The sequence below is a fragment of the Botryllus schlosseri genome, chromosome 14 (assembly GCF_051294905.1).
Source record: "Botryllus schlosseri isolate E-star chromosome 14, Bs_hap1, whole genome shotgun sequence".
In the NCBI taxonomy this organism is placed as follows: domain Eukaryota; kingdom Metazoa; phylum Chordata; class Ascidiacea; order Stolidobranchia; family Styelidae; genus Botryllus; species Botryllus schlosseri.
This window is the reverse complement of record NC_137249.1, coordinates 11136693-11161177: the sequence shown is the minus strand read 5'-3', so window position 1 is coordinate 11161177 and position 24485 is coordinate 11136693. Positions and strand designations below refer to the sequence as shown.

General features: G+C 41.8%; 2 protein-coding genes across 4 annotated transcripts in view; both read right to left on the bottom strand.

Moving 5' to 3' along the window:
* Window positions 1–1041, bottom strand: part of LOC145455301 (procollagen C-endopeptidase enhancer 2-like) — a 97127-nt gene extending 96086 nt beyond the window's left edge. For 2 of the 3 annotated variants that reach the window (XR_013920310.1, XM_080333258.1), the window contains exon 1: window positions 733–1041. Coding sequence is in view for 2 of the 3 variants with exons in the window: in XM_080333258.1 (XP_080189384.1) it covers window positions 733–950 (218 nt within the window). In the remaining variant the exon portion in view is untranslated. The remainder of the gene's footprint in view (window positions 1–732) is intronic. The other variant, XM_080333257.1, reaches the window with a different exon arrangement.
* A 2169-nt stretch (window positions 1042–3210) lies between these two features.
* Window positions 3211–24485, bottom strand: part of LOC145455297 (uncharacterized) — a 35096-nt gene continuing 13821 nt past the window's right edge. The window contains exons 5-16 of the mRNA XM_080333252.1: window positions 23884–24054; window positions 21208–21362; window positions 19322–19502; window positions 18826–18948; window positions 17241–17402; window positions 16317–16394; window positions 14783–15004; window positions 13642–13774; window positions 11845–12000; window positions 6977–7170; window positions 6308–6425; window positions 3211–4878 (exon numbers count right to left, since the gene is read on the bottom strand). Of these exons, the coding sequence (XP_080189378.1) occupies window positions 4505–4878; window positions 6308–6425; window positions 6977–7170; window positions 11845–12000; window positions 13642–13774; window positions 14783–15004; window positions 16317–16394; window positions 17241–17402; window positions 18826–18948; window positions 19322–19502; window positions 21208–21362; window positions 23884–24054 (2067 nt within the window). The 3' untranslated portion in view covers window positions 3211–4504. The remainder of the gene's footprint in view (window positions 4879–6307; window positions 6426–6976; window positions 7171–11844; window positions 12001–13641; window positions 13775–14782; window positions 15005–16316; window positions 16395–17240; window positions 17403–18825; window positions 18949–19321; window positions 19503–21207; window positions 21363–23883; window positions 24055–24485) is intronic.

The window sequence follows — 24485 nt, the reverse complement described above, 5'->3', positions numbered from 1 at the left end:
ATTTCTTAATCATAAATCTTCAATTGCCGTGGGAACAGATATGGCTAAAAGTTACGAGTGCTTTACACCGGAATTCTGATTTTCTGGGCCCCGTTCGACTTAAAAAATCATAGTTGACTCTGACGCGTACGATTGCCGAAAACTGGTTATCTTGGTACCAATATGGAACATGCCAGATTGCCATACATGACAAGTAGGCATATCATAGTTGTTGAAAATACTGAAGAATGAAGCCTTTATGATATTCATTTGATAATGCATACATGCATAGATATATTCAGGTGTGAGAGATGGGAATCGTCTTAAAAATATGACATCTGATTCCTTCGAGATCCAAACGAAATCATCAAATGATAAGTATGTACATATCGGTAAGAAACCGTATGGTCCCCATCTCTCTAAACTACACACGGGAATGATGATTTTTCTTTGAGATGCTATCGAACCAAACGCTGGTCAATGGTCATTATCGTTATGTATACACATTACAATTCAAAACTGTAAACCAATCATAACAGCCTATTCTGAAACGATATGGTGAAATTATAAAGACATGGATCCGACAAGTACTTTTCGTTATTATGTTATCGGTAAACTGCCAGTTGTGAAGAACATTCAAAATCAACATTACAGAGGGAATTTTACCATGGGATATGTTTGAGCTCGCGATGGGGCGCTACTACTGCAGCGACCCTGTCAGTGTAGCTAGTAATGCGATATACTTCAGCTTACCTGAATACGAGTCTCACTATTCTTCCCGGCTGTACTGATATCTTCCACGAGCAATGGTGATTCGGTGGATAGGCACCGCTTTGGAAGTTCGTGCTGGTAAAGCTCCCCGTTTCTCCTGTAAGCGAATGTCGGCATTCCTGCGTGGGCAATTCTTGGCCATTTGCCATCATTTCTAAGCCAACGATAATGCTGATCAGCTTAATCCGAGTACGGTTCATGATGATTAGAGCTCTCTGACTCTGTCAGTCTATATTCCTTGGCATTAGAGCTGTAGAAATACATGTACTGTTAGCTATTTGCTGAAAATGAATTCGTCTGAATGTAGCAACATTTTGATTCCATAGCCTACGTGTATTTGACTTTTTTGTATATTTTATTGATACCCAGTACCAAAACATGTTAGAACGGCGTAGCTTATACCTCGAGAAGTTTTCATTCCGATGGTGCTGAGACCTTGCAGTGCAAAAATATAAAACCTTTCCCGTATGGTAATACCATGATTACGATATAGAAAGCGCCACAAAATCTGGATTTATATCGCCGCAAACTAGCAGACTGTTGAGTGTTGATATAAGAAGCATAACTGGCCAAGTGGCCAGTGACCAGTGTCTGTTGTGTAGGCAATAGGCCTACTCTTCTCTGATTTTATTGCCTTTCCAAAATATTTCTTTTCAAAGCGGTGTCATTCTGACAGGAAATTAGTCTCATGAGGTAGAAATAAACGGCGGCGCGTCGTGATCTACAGCAATGGTTGTCACTTATCATCCTATTTAGTTTGCGGACTGGTCAAATTTCAAAACATGGTTGGCTTACTGGTGAACTGTCTAAAATCAAGAATGCATAATCACGACAAAAGTATGCAACTTTAATTTAATGAGAACACCTGCTACGCGTATTGACGTTTTGACCAAGTTTCTTCTGAAAGAAATGCGACTGTGCTGTGTGCAAGACTTTATTATACTGCCGCCGAAAGGTGCCGTCCGATTTGGTTAAACTGTGTTTGAGAGTTTTCTTGGGTTTCTAATATCACTGGTCTTCAACGAGTTATACGCTGCTCTTATACAGCTTGGCACAACAATTCCAGAAAACTACAGTCTAAATTTCTATCATCAGTTCCAAATTTGATGTTTGAAGTCCCTCTGAATAAATGAAAGAGACTTCATGTTCTTTAATTTTCAATTTGAGATGTAAAAATCAAATATGTGGCGGACCGGTGGTTGAGAACTGCTGATCAACAGAATGTGCAATACCTTTCTAGATTAGTCGTAGTCAAATTCGCAACCCTGACGAAGTATTGGTATTGTACGCATGCACATTACGTCACCCCTAAATCTATCTAAGAGGACGGCTTCTGCTAGCACCACTTTTCGCCTTAGAAAATTCCCTATTCTTACTGAGCATGGTTCCATTATCTAAAGCAGTCGAATATTCTCAACTGTAATGGAATATGACGATGCCACATACACTGTACGAGACGTCTATCGAACATTCTGGAATAGCGGCATCGCCTCAGTTCAGATCAGTTTATATTGTTCAAATACTTCAGTATAGCTTCGAAGTTTCTGAGATGCCAGACCTGTTTCACCTTTTCTGCGCCACCAATCCCCTCGAAATAAATAACGCGCGATTTTGCAGCCGAGTTAGCACCATGGATGTAGTGTAAATGCCTCCGTTGACTAACATGGTATTATATAGGTGACTAAATATCGTTTTCCTAAAAATTAACCCGAGATGTAGACAGCGGAAACCTTCCATGAGGCTCGCTTGGTAGGTTAATGAATGTGGATCACCGGCTATATAGTCGCGACAAGTCTATAAATACTTCTGAATGTCGGCGTGAATTTAATTTTCGAGCAACTACAGTCTGAGATACGGTCGTGCGTTATTGTAGAAGAATTTCGCAGGCATAAAATCGAATCCCAGAATAGCAAATGATCTCAATATTAAGTTAGGTAAGTCAATTTGCCAACCACAAGCGTCCTTATCACACTACACAGCGCTACTATATACCGACGCAGGTTTTTTTTGTGAAATTCTTGCAGCTGTGTAATCTATTTGTCAGGGTGCGACCGGGATAATTATAATTACATTATCACCATCAAAGGAACGAAAAAGTCGGAAACTTGGAAGTTATGTCCTTAAAAGTAGTGCATTCGACTCGAATGACTGACTTCAATCCATCTTCTCGAGTTTGACAGGAAACCACATATCAATCTTTAAAGCAAACAGTGACAGATACGGATATAACTTACAAAACGTATACAGACAATACAGTTACATACTATATCCCTCCTTTTCCTTTTTCTGCTCAGGAATACCTTCTACTCGAGACGCACTGATTTACTGACTCTTGCCTTTGCATTAGGAACGGGAACATGGCGTTGCGTGTTTTGTTGATATAAATACACGCGCGTCTGTTCAAGTGTACAGTACAACTTCGTCATTTATCAGCCGCTTATCGCACAAAACCACCCAGCGTTGTCAGGCGAATAGATGTATATTTGTTTATAAAAAAGATGTTGACAAGGAAATATATAATACAGATGGTAAAGAATAATATCCATGCAAATAACGGCATTACTTAAATTAGGCCAAAGCAAAATAGGATGATTGCTCTAATAATCATTAGACTTATCGGAAGAAATGTTCAAAGTGTATGCGACTCAGATATGGAAGTCGGCGCGCCTTTGTTGGTTGAGTTTCGGGGTCAAAAGAGAGACTCGCATTTCAATTAGAGGACCGTGCTATCAAGTCGCCCCGTTTCCATCTCCGGTCAAAGTGTGTAATGATAAACGCAAGTGTTCTTATCGCCAGCGATAGACATGCCCCTTATACTAGTTAGCTCACGAGATTACCGGACCATATCCGACATATCGACTTCGCCTACCGTCACATGCCATTTCATTCTCATCCCTACTATTTTCTATGTTATCTTCTATTACTTTCTGTGTAGTTATATTTGTATTTATATTCAGTGTATAATTGTACATGCCTCTTATAAATATGTTCTGGGCCAGTGGTTCCCACACTTTTTGATTCGTCACGCACTATCGAGCTCGATATATCTTTATTCTCTCCAAAAATTAGGTGTCATCAGTAACGAATTACATCTACTTTTCCGTAGTACTCTATATACTTGTTAAACTTGAGTAGTTTTGCTTTTTACTACTTCTACGTCCACCATTTCTCAATGCCGAAACGGTAATTTTTGAATACTCAATATTCAAAGCGAAACGCAGTCTTTGGACACATTCAACGATGCGCTGCAACAAAGTCGATGGAATTCATTAACGAGCACAATTGGTGTAACGTGACGCAAATTTTCTCGATTTCATCCTTGTGTTCTCCCGCTGGGATGAGTCAAGAATTGAGAAGCCGTTCATTATAAACCGAACTTTGCAAGAATCCAAACAGTTTATGAACTGTAATTTACTGAACGCTTTAACATACCTCCCCCCGCAATCAATGTATGTTGAAATCACCATCATAGAGCAATATCGCCCGTGTTGGGGGCCACTGTCCTAAGCCAAGGTCGGTGTGTGATTGAAAGACCGTAGCAAGTCGCTTCGACACCATCCTGTCATTTCATATCGCAATCTTGTGGCGTTTAGATTGACGAAATAGTAACAAAACAAACCGGAACCAGAACATTCCCAATACTGCTATTTTTCGCTTCAGTCCGTGCATCTCAAGTCCGCGCGCGGGCCGAACGCAATCCGCATATATCGAGCGTACAGCTCGCTTGAAAAAGATGAATCGAATTAGAGCTCCATCAACCGTCGCTCATATAAAACCCGTTATAGTCCCCGTCGTAATCCAGATCAGAATAAGGCGCTTCGCTGTCCGAAGCGTCACGGTATGATTCCCCGGCGGCTAAACGAACAGGCCCGTCTCCGTCTAGACCCGGTCCTATCTCGTCCAGCGTACCGTCGTACTGCGAAGTCGTGCTTGTCAGTTGGTTGAGGTCGTCCAGGACTTCGGTGGGTATGATCTGCATTGATACGCCTTTGAGCGGGTAGCCGCTGCCGTGCCAGCTCTTCCAGTAGATGGCCGACGTTCCGGGGGACTTGATGTCGGAGAAGCGGTTGTACTCGCCGTTCAGGTTGCAGGCGCCGCAGTCGTTGGCGGGCGAGGAAAACCACCAGCCTGCGAATATTAAAACGGATTGCTGGACGTGGCCAAAGTAGTTGGCGTTGGCACTACGTAAGGCTCCACGACTTCACAGAAATATCATTTCTATTAACTTGAGTAGCTTTAAACAGCACGTTTCGTATTCCAACCATTCTAGTCTCTATGCTTTCACAGTGGAACACAGTATCGAAACAATAGCTCATGTTGATAAATTACCCATTAGATGGCACGGAGCGTAGGATTTCAGTAGGCCTACTCGAAAAATTTATCTCACAGTTGTCCACTGTTAGTAGATTCACATTCGAGTACGCGAGTCATGGTGCCCAGCCTACAGTATAGGAAGTACAAGTAACGCTGTACATTTCCCAACTCCATTACAAATGGAAATAAGAGAAATATTAAAACTACTTTGAAGTGCTTAAACTTATCATTTGACATTAGACAATCATGTAACCTACTTTATAGGGGTTGCCCGACATATGAGCAATGAGCATGCGACAGAATGGAAAACGACAGTTGCGCATGGGACACTTCAGCATGTGACTTTATAACCCAAAAACTAACCCTAACCCGGAACATACTCCCGAAATTTACCCTTATATATATCCTAACCTCAAGCCTTACCCTATAACCCAGCCCTAAATCCAACCTAAACCCCCCCCCCCCTAACCCGTCATTTAACCCACATGCCCATGTGTCGCATGTTGAAGTGTCGGATGCCAACTGTCCACGGACCCTTTATAGGCCTACTGTACTAGATGGCCCATTGTCTACTCATTGTGATTCATAAACCACCGAATGAAACAAATAAGTTGACATGGCGTGATGATCAACACACCGAAAAACGGGTGAAATTTTAGTAGGTCCGAAGTTTATACAAGCTCACGCCGATATCTCAAATCTGAATATGAAACTTGACTGCGTGGTGGACATTGGTTCTTACAGCACAGCGGTTCTCAACGTCTGGGTGGTACGCGAGATGTCAACAAAACTCGGGTTTGTATTGAGGTCTAAAATGTGCAATGTAAGCAACATTGTCGATTGAAGGAACGGGTGCGTTTTACTAGCACTCCAGCAGAATACACTGAACTTCGATTCCACCATCAAACAACTGCTGCTTTTGAACGTTTTTGCTCTATTCTTGACATGTTACTTCGTAAGGACGGTCGTGGAAACCAGAAATGTAGAAAAAGTACTATAATTCTAACAGTATATCCAACGATGCCTAATTTAAATACCAAGAGGGCCAAAGTTTGTCAAAATTTAGTTTTTTAAATAAAAACTGGTCCAAATTCTCATTTTTTAGAGCAAAATCTTCTTTTTTAGGTCACAGTTTTGACACGACAAACAGGTGCAACGTAGCGTGTCTTGAGCGGATTAAAGTAATAGCCTCGCTAAGGCGGTAACCATATTGATTGACTACGCCCGCGTTACTTTTTCTCACCTGCGTGTCGCCTGCTGTTACACGCGTTGCCGTAGTCGTCGTCGTTGAGTTTGGCTGAAAACGGCAGGCCGTTCGCACTCGACAGGGAATCGCCCGCGTCCCCGTCGTAGCCGCTGATCTGTAAGTTCAGCGAAAAGGGTCAGATTTACAAACTATCCGACAGGTTTAACAACAGGGATTTGGATGCAACCGCAATCTCCATGCTCGTGCTCGGCGTTACCTGGCTACTTTGCAGTGCTATAGTGAGGAGTAATAACCGCTTTCAATGATTGAACTTGGGGATTGGTCGCAAGACGTTGACATTCGTTAATATGGTCGTACGAGATACAACAGAGATAAATGGTCAAAGTTCTTAGCGTTGTTACTCGATTAGGATTGAAATAACGCCCTGAATTATAACTGTATTACAAATATTTGTAGCAGCTTTTAAGACTACCTCACCTAGAAGTAGAAAATGCAATAGAAAGCGTTTTCAAAAGTAGATTTATTCGATTTGCTTCCTGTCATTAGCAGTTAATCGGAGGGGGTCACTTTCGAGATTACAGGTACATCTTCGCGATTAACACAAAATGAGAAACGGCAAGACAAACGAGAGTGGTTTTTGAAAACACAGTCAATTGTTCTGATTCAGGGTTTCTTTCGCCTGGCTGTCATGACAATTTCACTAACCGATATGCTGTATCCCTTCCCGTACAGATAGAATCGCGAATAGGTAACGGTTCTGGTATCCCCGTTCCAATCTTCCAGGATAATCCGCAAGGCCACGTTGGTGCGAACCTTCCGCGTAATCGTCTTGATGCCGTCCAGACCCAACCAATACTCGCCGTACACGTCGCCGAAACCCTGCCGGTAATCTTCGAACGCTGGAAGATTAGGATAAATAATAAGGTGTGAAGCTAAAAATAAAACTCTGTTTCCGTCCCCGTTTTTCATACCGCATTAGATAGCTCGATTCGTCTCACATCGTTAGGGTTTACTGGAATGTTAACTTCGGAGCGTCTCGGAACTTGTGAGCCGGCAAATGATTTTGTGGTTGACAACCACGGCAAATTTACAGAACACATGCAGGTGTCATAATCATGACCCAAGATTAAGGTTGGTGGTAAACCTAATCTCAGTAAGCTGTGAGCCTGATCGAACAAGTCAAGCTACTCGAGAGTACATGAATCCGAATCAGATATGAATTGTATCGATTCGATTCGAGTCGAGAACCAAAATATACGCCACTTGCCTTTGTGAGCTATCATATCTGTGACAATTATAGTTTAGAATAGATACTTTCTTTTGCCGTGGAAGGCGTGAAGCCACCCATTCTTTCTTCACAGCTATGCACTCCATCTGTTATACACATCATTATACAATATACATTTTATATTATATTGTCCTTGTTTACAGTGACGTAGTGTGGGGGATGATATCGGCGCTCCCTAAATTATTACATTATAATAATTAAATTATTGTTATTATATTAACTATTTTTGTGGAATAGTGTTTGTCCCGCAGTCATGAAAGCGTTATGAAACACATGCGTTCGAAAATACCAAATTATCTTCAATGTAATGTAAGTGGCCTTATTTCATGTATGGTTGCATATAAAGTTGCGTGTTTGTACAGTTCAAGTCCTCTGTACTGATATGACGTCACAATATGTGGCTCTTGATGCAACGCCTAATACCCGACGCGAAATCTTAGCACTCAGCACACTCGAGTTTGCGCACCCTCGAGAGAAATGGACGCCTGGTACACAATTGTGACATCACTACGCACGATGTGTATACTAGCCCAGTGCTCCTCAACCGGGGTTTTCGTACACCCGTGGGTGTACCAAAATTTTAAAAGGGTGTACCACTCACATGGGGTGTACAGGGGTGTACCAGATCTGAATTAAAATGGACCGATGACTATATAGCTATCACAATAAACAGGCAATTGTATGCTTCAGAACATCAATATGTTGACCGGGCGTGCATTATCGTAAAATATGTTTATATCAGCTGTACGAGCTTGTAAGCTATATTCCTTTTGATGTATCAAAAGCATATGTTTGTGCACATCACTTGAATGTTGGTATGGACTTTTTGATTCCTTTTGGAGCAGAAAGGGATGGAGATGACATGTGTTCCGCTTGCAATATCCGTCTATCTCTATAATGATGCTTGAGGAAACCACTGCGACGGTTCAGAAATATTAAATTTGTACTTTCTGTGAGCTCCTTATAAATAGCGCAGTGTACATCATTACAGGGGCGTAGCCAGGGTGTGTCTAGGGGATCTAGTTTGAGAACCACTGTGCTAGCTGGTGGTCTGGATCCTCGAGCCCTGATTAGTATTTAGCATTTCAAATACGTTGCAGCATTGTTCATCCTTATTTCAACAGGCCAGCACCTGCAGACATACGGTCGCATGCACCCGTTAAACAATGTTTCTGCAAAACATATTAATTAAATTAGAGCGTGTTTTGGCGTCCGTTATTATGAAATTTGAGTTAACGACGAGGTTCTCAAATGTTTGAGAGATTTTAAACTTGAAAATTTTATTCACGCTTGCGCGATTCAGGGGACCAGGATTTTTCGTATTCTATATAGTGTAATCTTAGTCCCACCGAACAAATGCAAACCGTAAAGGAAAATGATGCACCCCATAAAGTAATACCAGGACGGATTCGTTTGCGTGTATGCCTACACCCCTTCCATCAGCTCCATCGCTTAATCATTCACGTGTGCCAAGAATGGATAAATAGTTGACAGTAATATATGAAACTACCCATCTTATAGACGAAATAAATTTCCCTCATGTAAAAGTTTTTAGCGCCCGCGCAACTACTGTTACAATTAAAAATTTCTATACGCAGGGTATACCTCAAGAAATCAGTGATGGCGCAGAACACCACAAGCGCTCTCCGCGGCGTAAAGTTGCCAGTAGCCAATTTAACATGAGTATATGCAGGGCCGAAACAGCACTTCGTCAGCCCCCCCCCCTAAAAAAACGTTGGTCTTGGGCCCCCATAGCGTCATAAACCAAACAGTAGACCCCTCATCACGGTCTACGTTTTAACCGCTACTTTGTCTGCGAAATTTGTTATACACGTTAGTGGGCTAGTTTATAGCGTAAGATCGCGCGAGGCGTGAAATTTTCTATAATTCGTGATTGAATCCGTCAATAATATCAGAAATTGCATACATATTGTTATAAATTTTGTTATTCTCTCTCTCTGCCCAGGTAATCAGATTTACTTTAAGATTTACAATCAAAATGAAACATTTTGGAAAATGTAGGGCCCGTAAATAAAAATAAATCGGGCGGGCCCCTTGGTCCCATCGGGGTTTTCAGCCAGCACAAGGTCGGTCCTTTTTGACCAATGTTTTCTCGCTGCCGATCATTCTGGCACACTTCTAGGATCGCATTTTGTTACATGGCCTAAAACTTCATATGTCCTGGAGCGTCGTGGCGCGGTAATGGCCGACATATTTTGTCTTGTGGAAGGCTACCCAATAATCAAGAAATTTGACATTAAATCGAGCGTAGGAAGAAAAAATTGAATGAAGTTGAACAAATTTTTGAAAATATACTAGATAATTTATGTTTATTCAAGAAATAATTTCGGGACCCCTTCGAGTTCGCCCCCCCCCCCAATCGACGGGTTTGGCGTGCGGCAGTTAGAGTCCTGATTATATGACGTCCAGATGGGCCATTACGACTCTACGCCGGAATGCGGTAGTATGCTATGTAAGGAATCGAAGCACGGCCGTGAATAACAAGGAGGTTGAACATGAACATGAACACCCATGGTCTAGGCCAGGGCCGGCCAACCCGTGGCCCGCGAGAAGGTTTTGAGTGGCCCGCGAGGTAATTTCCGAAATCATCAAAAATGGATTGCCCAGATTGTGAACTTGCATGGCCAACGAAAAATTTGATTAGTCTGGCCGCAACACTTGAGATGTGATGACTAAAATATCCGTTTCGACTCATTGACAGATCCATCAACCATTCATATATTGGTATATCTTCGTAGACTACAATAAAGCAGAATAATTTGCGATAGATTTATCAAAAGTAAAAATTTTCTACAAGCTTAGCGCAATATGTTGTCACTCGATTTCTTGTTCTTAATATTGTTGCTCTTTTGTGAAAATTGAAGAACACCCAATGTATCAGATTGAGTCTAATTATACTAGCGATTACGAGACAAAGTGTCGTTCAACATGTGCGACCATGCGTTTGCACTGGCAGTAAGACCGTCGACTATGAGACCTATACACGAAATGATTGACGCATGTTGGTCGCAGCTTCCGATATCGATATGTCCATGCGCCGAATAGCCCAGTCCTCGCAAACTTAGCCCAGCGATATACAGCAGGCCCGCAATATAATCAAATGACAATATTATTGACCTATGAACTTCGAAAAATTTTCGCGCTTCGCGCGGATAGTGGCCCGCGCAGAATTTCATCAATCAAATGTGGCCCGTCGGCCGAAAAGGTTGGCCAGCCCTGGTCTAGGCTTACTATACGGAATCAATGAGTTATCCGGCCAGGGGTGTAGCAGTTTCAAGTAAACCTTAAAAGGGTGTACGTCGAAAAAGGTTGAAGAGCACTGTACTAGCCTACACTACTGCGTGTCGGGCTTAAACGAATTTTACAGACGAGCTTCGCTTTGGTCTGGTGCACGGAAGGAATAATGAGATTATAGAGCACAATACAATTTGAGTCGCTGCAGGTACTGGACCAACGCGATTCCAGATCAAAATAATTCCACCCAAGGGCTGTTTTGATCAATGCATTTCCGAGTGGAAAGTTCCCAGTGGTGGATAAACATATAATCCGAAAATGTGCCGCTAACCACACTCTGTAGACAGGTTCTGGTTTCATGTGTCATAGGTGCATGTATTCACACCCGTATATCAGGGGTGTGAATACACATTTATCTAAACATATACAAGGATTTGCTTTATTGCTGCTGCCTCGCATTGCAAGTAGAGTTCATTTATTCCAACATAATAAATTCTAATAACAGCTATATCCAGCGATAGCATATAGTAGTATAACGAAAGATTTTCAAAAACCTGGGGAGTAATGATGGGGTATTTAGGTACCGCTTTGCACCAAATATATTTGCCACGTCACATCGAACCCCGTCACACCCCTCTTTCGCAGCCAATCATCAGATCCTATTATATCCACGGGCTTGCTATCAGGGATATCGAGAGTTCTAGATATCCCTGGGTTGATATGAAGGATTTGTGAACCGAATAATAATAATGATGTTTATGACTCATGTGGAATCCGTGAATTTCCTTCATCTTCCATGAATAGTGGCTTACTATTCAGCTGGAAACCGCAGTGGAATCTCTTAAATCTTCGACATAACGTAACGATCGTATATGATTACCTAGATACGGCGACACGCACGTTTTTGTGCAACCGCACCGGGCCATTTACCGAAAACCTGATGTTACGGATGATTCTACATGTCTGAAGACAGTGGGTGGGATGTGTTCCGCGTTGCATCTATATCTCATTACACGCTGAGCTGACGTACTTTGGTCGAAGTCTTGGGAGCCATCTCGCCGTTTCTGAATCACAGTCCAGCCGCCGTAATCCGTCAAGTTGCACTGTACCGGCCGCAATTTCATGTTTTCGATGATGTTGTACACGCCGCTTTCCCGATGCCCGTTCAACCATACGTCGTGGCAATCTGAAGAAATCACGCGACCATTGACGAAACTTGATCGAATTTTAGCGATTGTATGATCAATTGTACAATCTCTATAGCCATATCGTTGGTGGTTGTTACAAGCCTAGAAAGCGTTTTTGTCGCCTCGGTTCACAAAACCGCCCGCCTATGTCGGAACATGTCTTACATTCGTAAAAGGAATATGAGGACGTGAAACATACACGAATTGAATTGAATTTGGCGCAGGACTGTAGCTAGATAGCGTGACGAAGCTGGGAAAATGATGGGTAAACCATACACATTTTACGGAAGGGTTTCCATGGTAGTATCAATTACTCTGACCTAAATATCTGCTCAAATGCCGTCAAGACAACGATCAAATAAACGCGTTATGTTGACGAAGTTAGACATATGACGATGTGACATTAAGCAAATCTTCGCTACGATACGTGATACGGTTTACTTGTCGGGAAATGTCAATCACACCATTTCGCGTACAAAGAATACTCTACCCCAGCTCCGTAAACTTATTGCGGATCTTGTGGTCTACGGTGGGAATCTAACTCGGCCTATATCACATTGCGTCTTGCGGATTGTAGTACATCGAGTATCTTGAGTGGATGAAGATAATAAAAACAGCTGATTAGTATGATTAGGAGTTTCATGAATCAAATATTACTCATCACAAATCTTGAGGTGATTGGCGGGAATACGTTATGTAAAGATACAATTTGACACGATTCAGATATCTATCGACGAGTAACTCCAGTTCGCACCTTTGATATTCCCTTATATCCGGCCTACATGACTTCACCTTCTCGTGTTTTAGTGTTCGCCAAATAAATTATGCCCTTCATTGTATGTTCGCAGTACCACTTTGGCACGGTCCTGCATTTCTGCCGTCTTGTTGTTTCGAAACGGGGTCAAGATTTGTAAACGGTCGAGTGGCAACATCCCCAACAAACATTAGCGGAAAGGCATTGTCTCAAACAATCAAATGATAACGAACGAATGATTGAGTACCCAAAAAATTAGCAGCGCCGAATCTTGGTTTTCTCATTATTGAAAGAGTGCCTTCGCGTAAGATATATCTAGATTCTAGAAACCCTGTTACAATAGAGATCGCCGATGAAAATGCACGAGCGACAAGTTGCCGGTAAATGGTATCTGCATTAATGTGAACATGTCTTAATAACGCGTGTTAGATTTTCATGGTTGAAATTGGTAGCTGTAGTTGTGATTTTGGGGCGTTATACTTCCAGTGAATTGAAAGCGGTATTGTACGATGAAAAGAGTTTCTTGGTGCTGCGCTGGTGCTGCGTAGCGTACGTCAGATTCAGTTGTAATGTTCCCGAAATTGTCAAGCTATAGATAACCGTAGGTTAGTCATCTATAGTCGAACGGAGTCCGAGCAGTTACGTCCAGACTCAGCTCCATTGCGACTTCCAGCGGACGGACCTTATTCAAACTACATTACAGTATTCTCAGCGACGCCTGATGTCGATAGAGAGCACAACGGCGATCGTATAGAAATGCAGAGCGATTAGATCTGTCAGGGTCACTTGCGGCATATATCACCAATATTATATCACGTACGCGAAATATCTGTCGACTTTGTAAACGAGACAAATCAGGTTCATGAAGTATAGTTATTTTTTATACCTCTTTGCGATGCCATTGGACTTTTTGCGTTAACGGCAATATTCGCGATGATATTGGTCAATTTTCGTACGCTATCCTCTCCGTTCATCAAGTCGTCTTGCATCATTCCGATGGTCTGCTCCTGTTCATTTACCTAACGCAAAACGTAAAACCAGTATTACTAACATGCTAATGCAATATGTATAGTGTTCGACTGTTTGGAGCTTTGCGCAAAAAGCCGCGAAACAGCGTTTTCTCGCTCTGGAGTTCGGAATCTAAACCAGTGGTTCTCAACCGCCGATCCGTGTCAAGTTATCTGCCGGTCCGCCTAATATATTACAATTCTATCTCAATTCAGAAATGCGAGAAATAGGACGCTAGTCCCTTGATTGGAGAATTCAAACATCAAATTTTAGATTAATTTAGAAATTTAAAAGACATTTTCTGCAGGGTGTCGTAATATAGCGGACAAGGTCTACTCTGGAGTCAGCTTACGTCACGATGCTACAAGTGTTGCACGAAACTGTATCAAAGTAGCCTACAGATAAAAAAAATAATTTTTAATCAAAATTCCTTAAATTACGACAGCATAATTTAGCGACATTTGGCAGTATAAAATAGAGGCTAGCAAACAACAAGGGAGCAGTGCTTTCAAAAGAAACCGAACTATCAAAATCAAGCTAGTCATTTTATTCATTAGCAGGATTTCGTCTCTCAAAAACTTCTACAGAGCTACGTATAACACGTGTATCCTGAAAAAGGCAGCAGCAGTTCCCAATATTGGCTTTTGACTGCCATACACTTGTCGTAATTACATTTTGAGATAATTTCGATTTGTCAAGGTTCACCAGTACGCTAAATTTGTTTTGAAATGTTACCGGTACCCGAGCTAAAACACAAAAACCGCTGGCTACGCCTTCCGCGTATGAGCCGTTTCTTGGTAAAAGAACGGGATGCGTTGTCGAAATTGCCAATAAAGAACTCGGGTGACAGCGAAATTCGAACCGGGATTGCGGTTAAAATTGGATATCGATTATTTCGCTCTGTAACTGGGTACTAAGGTCGCCTCGTGGTTGATAGACGTTGAAACGTCGGTACGTAACGCTAAGTCGGTCCGGATAGCATTACAAAGCAGCGGCGATACGATACCTATGGCTCTCACCATCAATTCAAGTTTTGTTATGGTCTTGTTTTGATCTTTAATCAAGTCCGCTTGGGACTTAATAATGCTCAGATAGTGCGTGGTGGTGTCCGTTATCGCTTCCTTGTCCTCCGCTATTTTGATCACTGCCTTTGTGACGTTGGCCATGCGGTGCTGCTGAAGACGCATCACTCTGGTGAGACGGGTGATGCGGTCCTCCACGCCCAGCTCAATCAACAGTCTCTAAATATAGTAGATGATTTCATTTTGCGGAACATAATCAAGTACGCAATGCCGCGCCTTCATACAGAACCTGGCGTTGTCATTCATGATTTTAATTCTGCGTGTTATCCGATACGGAGTTGGCATACGTCGCGTAAGGTAGATTTTGATAGCAGTGTTAATCCCAATCATATTTCAAAAGCTGCGCTGCCGTAACATCAATACAATGTAGCAGAGACGCGCCTACTCAGTTGCATTGCACTGGAATTTGACGGCAAGGAATATAGAACACTTAGAGTTGTTGGCACCGCAGTTTAACCTTTGTAAGTTAGTGTAGTGTAGACGATAATTATGGAATACAGATATTATATGTAGATATAGTTTGAAGGCGTTAGGATGCACAATGCACGTGTGACAGGGATTTTACAAACGTTAAACACGACACAAAAGAAGGCTGAGAACGTACAATAACAAGTTATTTGCCAAATCATAATCAAACGGTCGTTCGCAAGTAATGTCTGACCAAATACACTGATTAAAGAATATTGGCCGATTTTATCACGCTATTATTCTACTATACCAACAGAGATAATCTTTTCATTCGTCCACGCCTCGTCATCAGGTGACATTTACAAGAGTATCTATATTTCTGTTGGATTCGGTCAACATCCGTGTCCGTATCGCTTCGGGTGGTATATTACGAGGACACCCATATAAATGGCGCCTGGCGGTGCGCATTGGTGTTGATCAGGGTTACCATATGTCCTCTTTTAAGAGGATTTATCGTCTTTTTTCAATCAATTCAAGGAGGATACCTAATTGCCATCTTTTTCAAGAATTTGACCTCCTTTTTTTGATGCTAGAATGCGATCAAAAACCGGACTCCGACGCAGCGAACGCCAATCAACGACAACTACGGCGATACGGGCATTTCGGGAGTAGATATGGGAAAAATTACCAATTTTTTAGTCAACACCACTGAAATATCGGTAAAAAGTGGGTACGTCATGAGTGAAGTCAAGTGATGATTTTTGTATTAGACGACACAAGATTTCCAGTAAATACATCAAAATTAGGTGTTTTCAATTTCGGTAAACTAAATTTTATCATTTGATAAAAGTGTCCTCCTTTCACGACTCCAAAATATGGTACCCTAGTGTTGATCCCCAACAGGGGGAAATCTGAGCGCTGCCTTCCCTTCGCGGACTCGACATTTTATTTCGACGTTTAACTCATTTCTAGTTGGAATCCACGCCAAAAATGAAGATTGCATTAGAAACAATTAAAACCGCACATGAGATATGTGCCGACAATTAGCAAGAAATAAACTTACTCTGAATGTCTGCGTGACTTGTAGCGGCGTGTTCGAGACTGGCTCATCGGCTAGAAAATGCGAGAACTCTCTTCGACTCTACAGAAATTTCGGCGTAAATGAGTACAGTTCAAGTCAATAATCATAAACAATGCTGTGCTTATCGAAGACCGTATCCACAATTCATTTCATGCATTGAGAGAAAGCATGGAATTATCTATCAACAATACATCACGCTAATGATATCGTGAACATCGTAAAAAAATATAGGCTAATATCATATAGACGTAACAAGGTCCTTTATTCAAGGAAGGGAAATTAATCACAGATAAAGTAAAATTATGTTTCAAAAGATGAGGTCAGAACGTTACACATAACTAGGGCAAGTTTTTGCAACTTTTGCAACTTTTTTTACAGCTTCCGGCAGCTTCCTAAATACTCGGAAGTTACGTGGAATTCTGTTTTAAGCTGCTTGCGGGAATCTTATAGTGCAACTTTTTGCAACTTTTTCGATTTTTCATGAAACATTTTGCAAGTTTTTTTCGATTTTTCATGCAACCAACTTTTTACTGGAAATATTTGGCAGTATACGTGAATAGATCGCTTGATTATTCGACTGGAATACCGTGAATCAGCACTGACGTAACGCTGTAACGGGTATTTCGGGAGCTGAGCCGGAAAGTTGACCTTTTTTTTAGTCAACCAACGGAGAATGTGAATGGAGAACTGGTTTGCGGGAGTGGAACTGGGAAGTTGATCTTTTTTTAGTCAACCGACCAAAATGTGGTCTTTTAGACTAGTGCAACTTTTGTGAAAAATAAATGCAACTTTCCACGGATTTGACTGCAACAAAAATTTGCCCTACACATAACTAAATTCAAAATGGGCGGGAAATTCTGACGAATGTCGTATGAGATAAAGTCATAGAATATCGATTCAGCGTACCTGACTATCTTCTTGCGGCGCCGTGTTCATCAGAGCGCTGATATTCCTCTCGTGCATTTTCTGAGTCTCCAGCGCTTTGTCCAGATCGCTCCGCAACGTGCCGGACTCTTCGTCGTATCTCTCAGTCAGGAAATTCAAAAGGTCCGACAACCTTTGCAATTCCTGCATTTTCACAAAGACCACGGGTCACAGCTCAAGGAATTTCTCACTACAGCAGATTGACAAATAAGCGACACGATCGAAACGGCGATAGGAGACGATTACACTTTGAAAAGACCGGTATATTGTCGATTGTTTTCGGGCGAACGATCGCAATGCATATTTCGATAACAATGAAAGGGCTTTGGTGCTCAATTACCCATGGACCGCATGCGTGGAATTTTAATCGAGGCGACTTCAAACGATTGTGCGCCAATCGCTGGAACGCAGATGCCTGGACCGCATTTTTAATGCGTGAACAGTTGAACGCGTGTCCGAATATTCAATATATCCCTTTACGGTTTGATTCGATTTACTGTAAAGATCTGGTTGTTCAATTAAGCACTTTCGTCTGTACGATACCAACCACTATGGAGTTGTAAAGTACTGTTATCTATAAGAGACGCTATTACATTTTTCCAACTCTCCGCCATTCTGCATGCCCTGTTCACAGTTAAGCTTCATAGATGTAGGAGAGGGGGGAGCACAAATCTATTTGGGAAGAATGTTCAAATGCCAGCCATTTCTTCAGAATATCACTAGTTTGACGGTATCATGTGTTCGCTCCGTACAACATTGATAGATCTGGGGCTATTTACCATTATATTTGTATATTGAGCGTTGTTGTGAACAATATGTCCCCTTCCAGGTGAAATTGGATAGAATTTAGGTAAACAAATTTTTGCGGTCCCAAATTCTATTGGTCGCTACACTCGTGTGATGCTTGAATAATATGGCGCGGGCGTTACTTGAAGTTTTGCATTGGCGTTGTGAAGGGTTTAACAGGTAGGTCTGTATATAAGTGAGATCCGTGTTACGGCACATCGTCATAACGAGTAATTCGCAGAACAGCATCCTTTATGTCGATACAGTGCTCAATAATCTAGGTATTGCTTGTTTCGGGGTCAAGACCTTTTCATTCAAATGTTCTTTGTTGTAATTTAAAAAACAGTAACATTTTCGTTGCATTATAAGTGTTGGACAATGAATATTGCCGAAAAATACGCAGTCCGCATTTCTTATCGAGTCGGCGAAACGTAATACAAAGAAACCGATACAGAAAATTATCGCGCATGGCGATAATATTGAGTTATGAAAATGCCCGCTTCAATTGCTCACTTACGGCATTACATTCTGTCGCATTATAGCTTACTCAGGCAAAAGTTATTCCAGAAACAAATCAGCTGTTATAACCGCTACATCTGAAAATCAGCTGGTGTAGCGGCTAAAGGTGGAATTTATCAGTCACAATCAACTGCGATCCACGATGAAGTCGCGATTCAAACGATGCTGTACGAAGCTTGATCAACGGGTGGTGAATCCCACCCGGTGTAACTTTTCCACTGAAGTTCAGAACAGAAAAGATAAACAAAATAGCGAAATTTACCTGGGCGGTCGCTGTGTACGAATTTTGAAGTCTCGCAGTGACCTGTGTATTATTTTCAAAGGCTTCCGTCATTCTGTGCGCGGCGGTCCCCATCATTGATAACTTTTTCTCCATGCTTGCCACCTATATTTAGCAACAATGTAGTACTTCGCCTTACAGAAACTTCAATAGAACAACAACATGCATGATATCAACACGAACACGATAGCAGCACATTTCTCAATAAATTGGCGTTTCATTATTTTAACTTTTGGATTGCGTACATTTGTCGTAATTATTGCTTTTTGGGTTGATCCTGATTTTTTAAGGTTAACAGGTCTGCCAAATTTGTTTAAAAGTTTTACCGGTCCGTAAGGTACAAAGTTTGAGAAACAGTAATGTACTACAGTACACTGTACGAAATAGGCCCGGGCCATTTATGTAGAGATATTTCTTAACTGACCACAGTGACCACCCTAGACAGCGCAAGTTCAACCCATGCGTCCGCACGACTTACCTTCGTCCGCATCACGTCGTAGGACTCCGAAACCCGACTCAAATTCGTGTACATCATGCCCAGATAGTTCGTGATGTTGTCGACGTGTTTCATGAGCGACGCGTCAAAGAGATCGTCGGAATTCAACAAGTCGTTATGCCTCCTTACGATTGCAGTCAGATGCTTAATCCTTTCTGCCTGCCTGAAAACGCGGTTAGCGTGATCGAGTGGCGAGGCGCATCCGTGCCTGCGCGGACACGCGCGACATGACGTAACCTAAATCTATTTGAAATGAAAGCTCTAATGGGATTAGATTTTACAAATCCAAATCCCGTTACGGATTCGAGCTACTAATGCAGATCCGAATCTTGGAATTAGTTGCTTGCGAACTGTCTGAACTCCAAATCCTCCAGTCTATTCAATCACCAGTTCAATACGCTGTACAGACATAATGGAAGTAGTGAAGCCCATATTAATCATGACGGAATCCCTATTTCTGTTCGTAGAACATGGGTGTTCGTGCTACTGTGACGGTAGTTTCTCAATATCGTCACACCTTGAAAGCATCCGTCCGTATATACGATTATTATCAGTTCAATACGCTGTGTGCTAGACATAATGGAGGTACATAAGCGCAGATAAATCATGACGGAGTCCCCGTTTCTGTGCATGAAACGTAGGTGTTCTTGCTGACGTGACAGTGTATAGTTTCTCAATGCGGTTGCACATTTAAAATGTATTATTTCTGGTCTGATCTAAAATCACCATAGAGATGTCGTATGCGTCCCCACGCTGTAGATTGGACAGGTTTCCCGAATATATGATGTATCGCTACTGATGACGTGATAATATGCGGAGCTTAATTTACACGCAAACAAAATCCTGTGATCCTCGATATAATTGCGTCTGTACATCACGGAAAATTGAAATTCCGAAAATTTTTGAATCATATTTCTATACGGATTGCCCGTCATACATTTCGTCGTACATTTCGTACATACATTTCATACGTGATATTTGGATTTTGGTGACAATATTCGTGTATTTGTTGGGTATGTAAGAACAGCTGAGTAGTGAGTATAGACCATGCGAACGGACTCGAGGTCGTACAACGTAGATGAGCACAAAACCAACCTTGCTTCGCCAGAAATTGCACCAGAATCTGTGATACCTTCTTGCATGTACACTGTACAGATTTAAGCGTGACGGCTCTATTCCAATATCATATATGTATGGTAGTTGGTAGTTACATAAGGATTCCTATATGTAGGGTTGTATTTAAAATAAAAATAAAATTAAAAAAAACTTGTTTAATACAAGGCTTTTGTTTAAAACATGATATTTTATCGTTTTTTTTTAAAGCCATGACGTCACGAATATTCAATGGTGGCGTCATAGTGGATTGGCATTGACAATTGAAAATAGGGGGAATCTAGCTCCTTTGGCGAAATATCTGTACTATTGATGTTGAACTGACTATTTTGAGGGTTACAGCCATCCCATATCGATATACGTCGGCCACATCGGGTGGTAATTGTCCGTAGGCTCATACAACGTATTTTTGGACAGTATTTACAGAATTATGGTATAATTTTACAGCTTGAAAAAAAACACATTTTTTTAAAACGGCCTTTGTACAAAGCGTGTTTTTAAAAAAGTGTTTTAAATGCTTGTTTTAAATGCAACCCAGCCTATATGTAATTTGATTAGAAACCAAATTAGCTAAATAGATATCTCCTGTTCTCCTAATAAGTTTTGGTAGACCTACACTCACTCGCTCACCTGTAAGAATTTCAACATCAATATAAATTTTTCATAACCGATAAACCGTCCAGTTTCCAACACGTTAATTGGTTAATTAGGCCTACCCTGCAATCATAATGGTGGTCAATTGCATGCAAGCTCACCTGGTCACCGAAGTTTCGACGCGGGTAATTTGGGTCGTGTGCGTGGACAAGTGCGAGTTGACGTCCTCCGAAAGCTTCCGGTAGTTCTGCTCCATCCGTCTCGACATGGATTGCTTGACGGCGTGCAGCAGGTCTAGTTCGGTGCGCACTTGATTCTGGAAAAGTTCGCAGGGGACGTGTGAGCGATGACGGATGCGAACTACCAAAAGGCAAATATCTGGAGGCGCCACAAACGGCTTGCGTAACGAAAACGCGTCACCTTTTGACGCGGAGGTTGGAGTAATGAGTTATTTTTACCGCGCCACACTGCGCCGTCATTTGGGAAGTTGCGTAGCACGTTGCAAAGTATCGAGAGTTTATCTGGGCTTCTTCTCCCTAGCCATCCTGTTCCTATGGTGTCTTACATAAAAGCCCGAAGAAGGAAGAATAGAAGTAAAGCAAATGCAAAGAAGGACAGATTAAAAGATCGAGTTTGAACACTGTTACAACGGGAATTAGGCCGAGGTGTTGTTAGATCGAGAGACCGTGCTTGGTCGTTTCGGCATTCCCCTATCTGTTCATTACATCACATTGTGTGTTTTGAGCAGGTGAAATTATGATTATCATGATGATGTAAAATTAACTCATGAATACAATGGCAATCAATCGTGAATGTTTCAAATCACAATGCAAATATCAGTTACGCTGCAGTATGATTTTTCTCGTGATGCTATACCAATGGTGGCGCCGAAAAATGTGAATGTGAAGAGAGAGCAGTGTCTGATTTGAGCGATGTTTGCAATTGCGCCCAAAACAACAGTTACATGTATTCATTGAAAAGTCAAACAATCAAAGGGGATGAGCGCGCCTTTGAGAGTCGCTACAAATGAATAATTTCGCGATATTCTGATGTCTATACTGTAATTTGGTTTTAGTCGCAATCGCGTGTTTACGGCGTAGTTACAGCTATATCTGACGCGAGTGTATTGGAGCGTAGCATATACTTTCCTCGTTGCGCAACGGGATTAATACAGTATATCTACTCAGTATGCATTGCTATGTTTCATGAACCTGGAGTATATAGGATAGCAGCAGCGCGGTCCATAGCCGCGTCTGCGATTTATGTCTGCCAAATAAAGTGCTAGATAGCCTCTTAAATAGCGTAGAAATCGCAGTGCCTGATAGATTCAACTTAAAATATGGCATTCACGATGTCGCGTAAAGATACAGGTCATGTTACTTCCACCGTGTGTTCCTTCAAGAAGAGGTGTGTGGAGGTATACGACTTCGCTACAAATTGGAATCCTGTCGGAAAGTAGCTGATGCTTATACGCTATGCGCAGGAATAACGACAACTTTCTACGTCATTAGCTATGTGGCGTACGCCTGATTTATCTACCGTTATATGACGATACTTTACATTAGCAATCTTTGAAACCATCGTCTAATATCGCAGACACATTTCAACCCTGCCGACGAGTTCACGGGTTCTGCATTTATTGATTAAGACCACGCGAAGTCACATCCCGAGAGTTATGAAGGACGGATAATGACGATCTCGTGGGATATCATCATGCATTCGAATCAGGATTATCCAAACTTCAGAAACGATACGATAACGTCGCACGTTACAGCGTCTGAATTGGAATCTTAATTGGAATATAATATCTCTCCCGACGCGGTAATAGCTGTTTCAACGATGGTATGAAATGGTCAATTACCTGCAAAACATCTTTCCGCAACTAGGTAGTTAGGTACTACAGATAGAATTTCGCGGAGATACACCAATTTACCAATCGCACAACTGGGAAAAAGAGAACAGATAATCGCGATCCTCATTACGTTACTTGCGTTGCAAGAGTGACGACTTCGCTCAATGCGCTGTATGTACACATGTACACGTTCGAAAAAATATTCGGATTCAGATTCGGATTAACCAGACTTGATGTGTACAAAATTATGAAGTGGACACTGGACACACACCCATATAAGTGGAGTCGCAATAATGAAAACCAGGGTCCTATCCCGCCTAATCGAGTCCATCTACGTCAGCTGTGACGTATACGCATCATTTCGATTAAGAATACGGGGGCGTCAAGTGCTTGATATATCGCTCAAGTAGCACGGTAAATATTACTATATATCAATAAGTGACCGCGATTCGAAGTGGCCGCTGCTTCTAGAAGTGGAACTGAAAGTATCAACGGTCGGTCTTGAAATTGCAGGCAATCACCACTGCTGGTTATGTTGCGCTACGTAATAAGGATACGTCACCGGGTAGTGGTCGATGAAAATGAAAATTATCAAAGCTCAACGTATACTCGAAGAGAAACCCGGACTACACCAGATTAATCCATGTGCAAAACACTTTATAGACATAGAGTTTACAACGATCATAGAATTATCTGAAACGTAAAAAAACATATGTAGGTAATCCTCCAAGCAGTTTTAAATATCGTCCCGTTTTGTTGTTTTGGTAACCGCCAGGTCCAGAATACAATAGGTGTTCAATCTCCCCACTTTAGTATGGAGAAATAGATTTTTTCCGTACTATTTTAAAATCTTCAACACTGTGACGTAATTCTGATTTCACGACGTCACTATAATTGATTAAAACTTTTAACCCTTCTTTTCGGACACCCTCTCAATAACTACAACTGCCCAAAGCTCGGAGGTCTAGCAGGTCACGTAACTCACCCCGAGGTTAGTGACAGTGCTCTGTTGCACTCGTATCTGATTGGACATCATTTCAAAGCTTTCGCTCATGTGCGTCTTTAACATGTCCAACTCGTTCCGCTCCATTTCGTTCGATTCGTCGACTTTACTGGCGATCTCGGCTACTATGGGCAGCAAGGAAGACATCTTGTCCTAGGATAGGAATGCAAATGGATCATTCCTCCGGTAATGATTCGTGTATATGCTCTATAAATATAATGTAAGCTTGGTAATAGGCCATAGACTTACTATAACCCCTGAAGTACTTGAGAACTAGTAGAAAATCAAAGTTAATGAGTAGGGTGCGTGCAATTAGTGTAATATACGCAATTCCCTCCCAATTAAGGGATTTGATAGAGAATAATTTACGATAACGATAACACGACAAACAAAGGCTGCGAGGCTGAAAGTAATATAGAAGAAGCTAAAGTAGATGTTGCTGGTGTGGGATATTGTGTGCTATGTTGTTTTTTCCCAGCGGTCAGTTTGACCAGGAAAGAAGAGGTCATACCTAAGACACTTAACGCACTTAGCCGACGGTCAGCACCGATATTTGAACCCATCTAACCGGGAGCAAAGGTTTG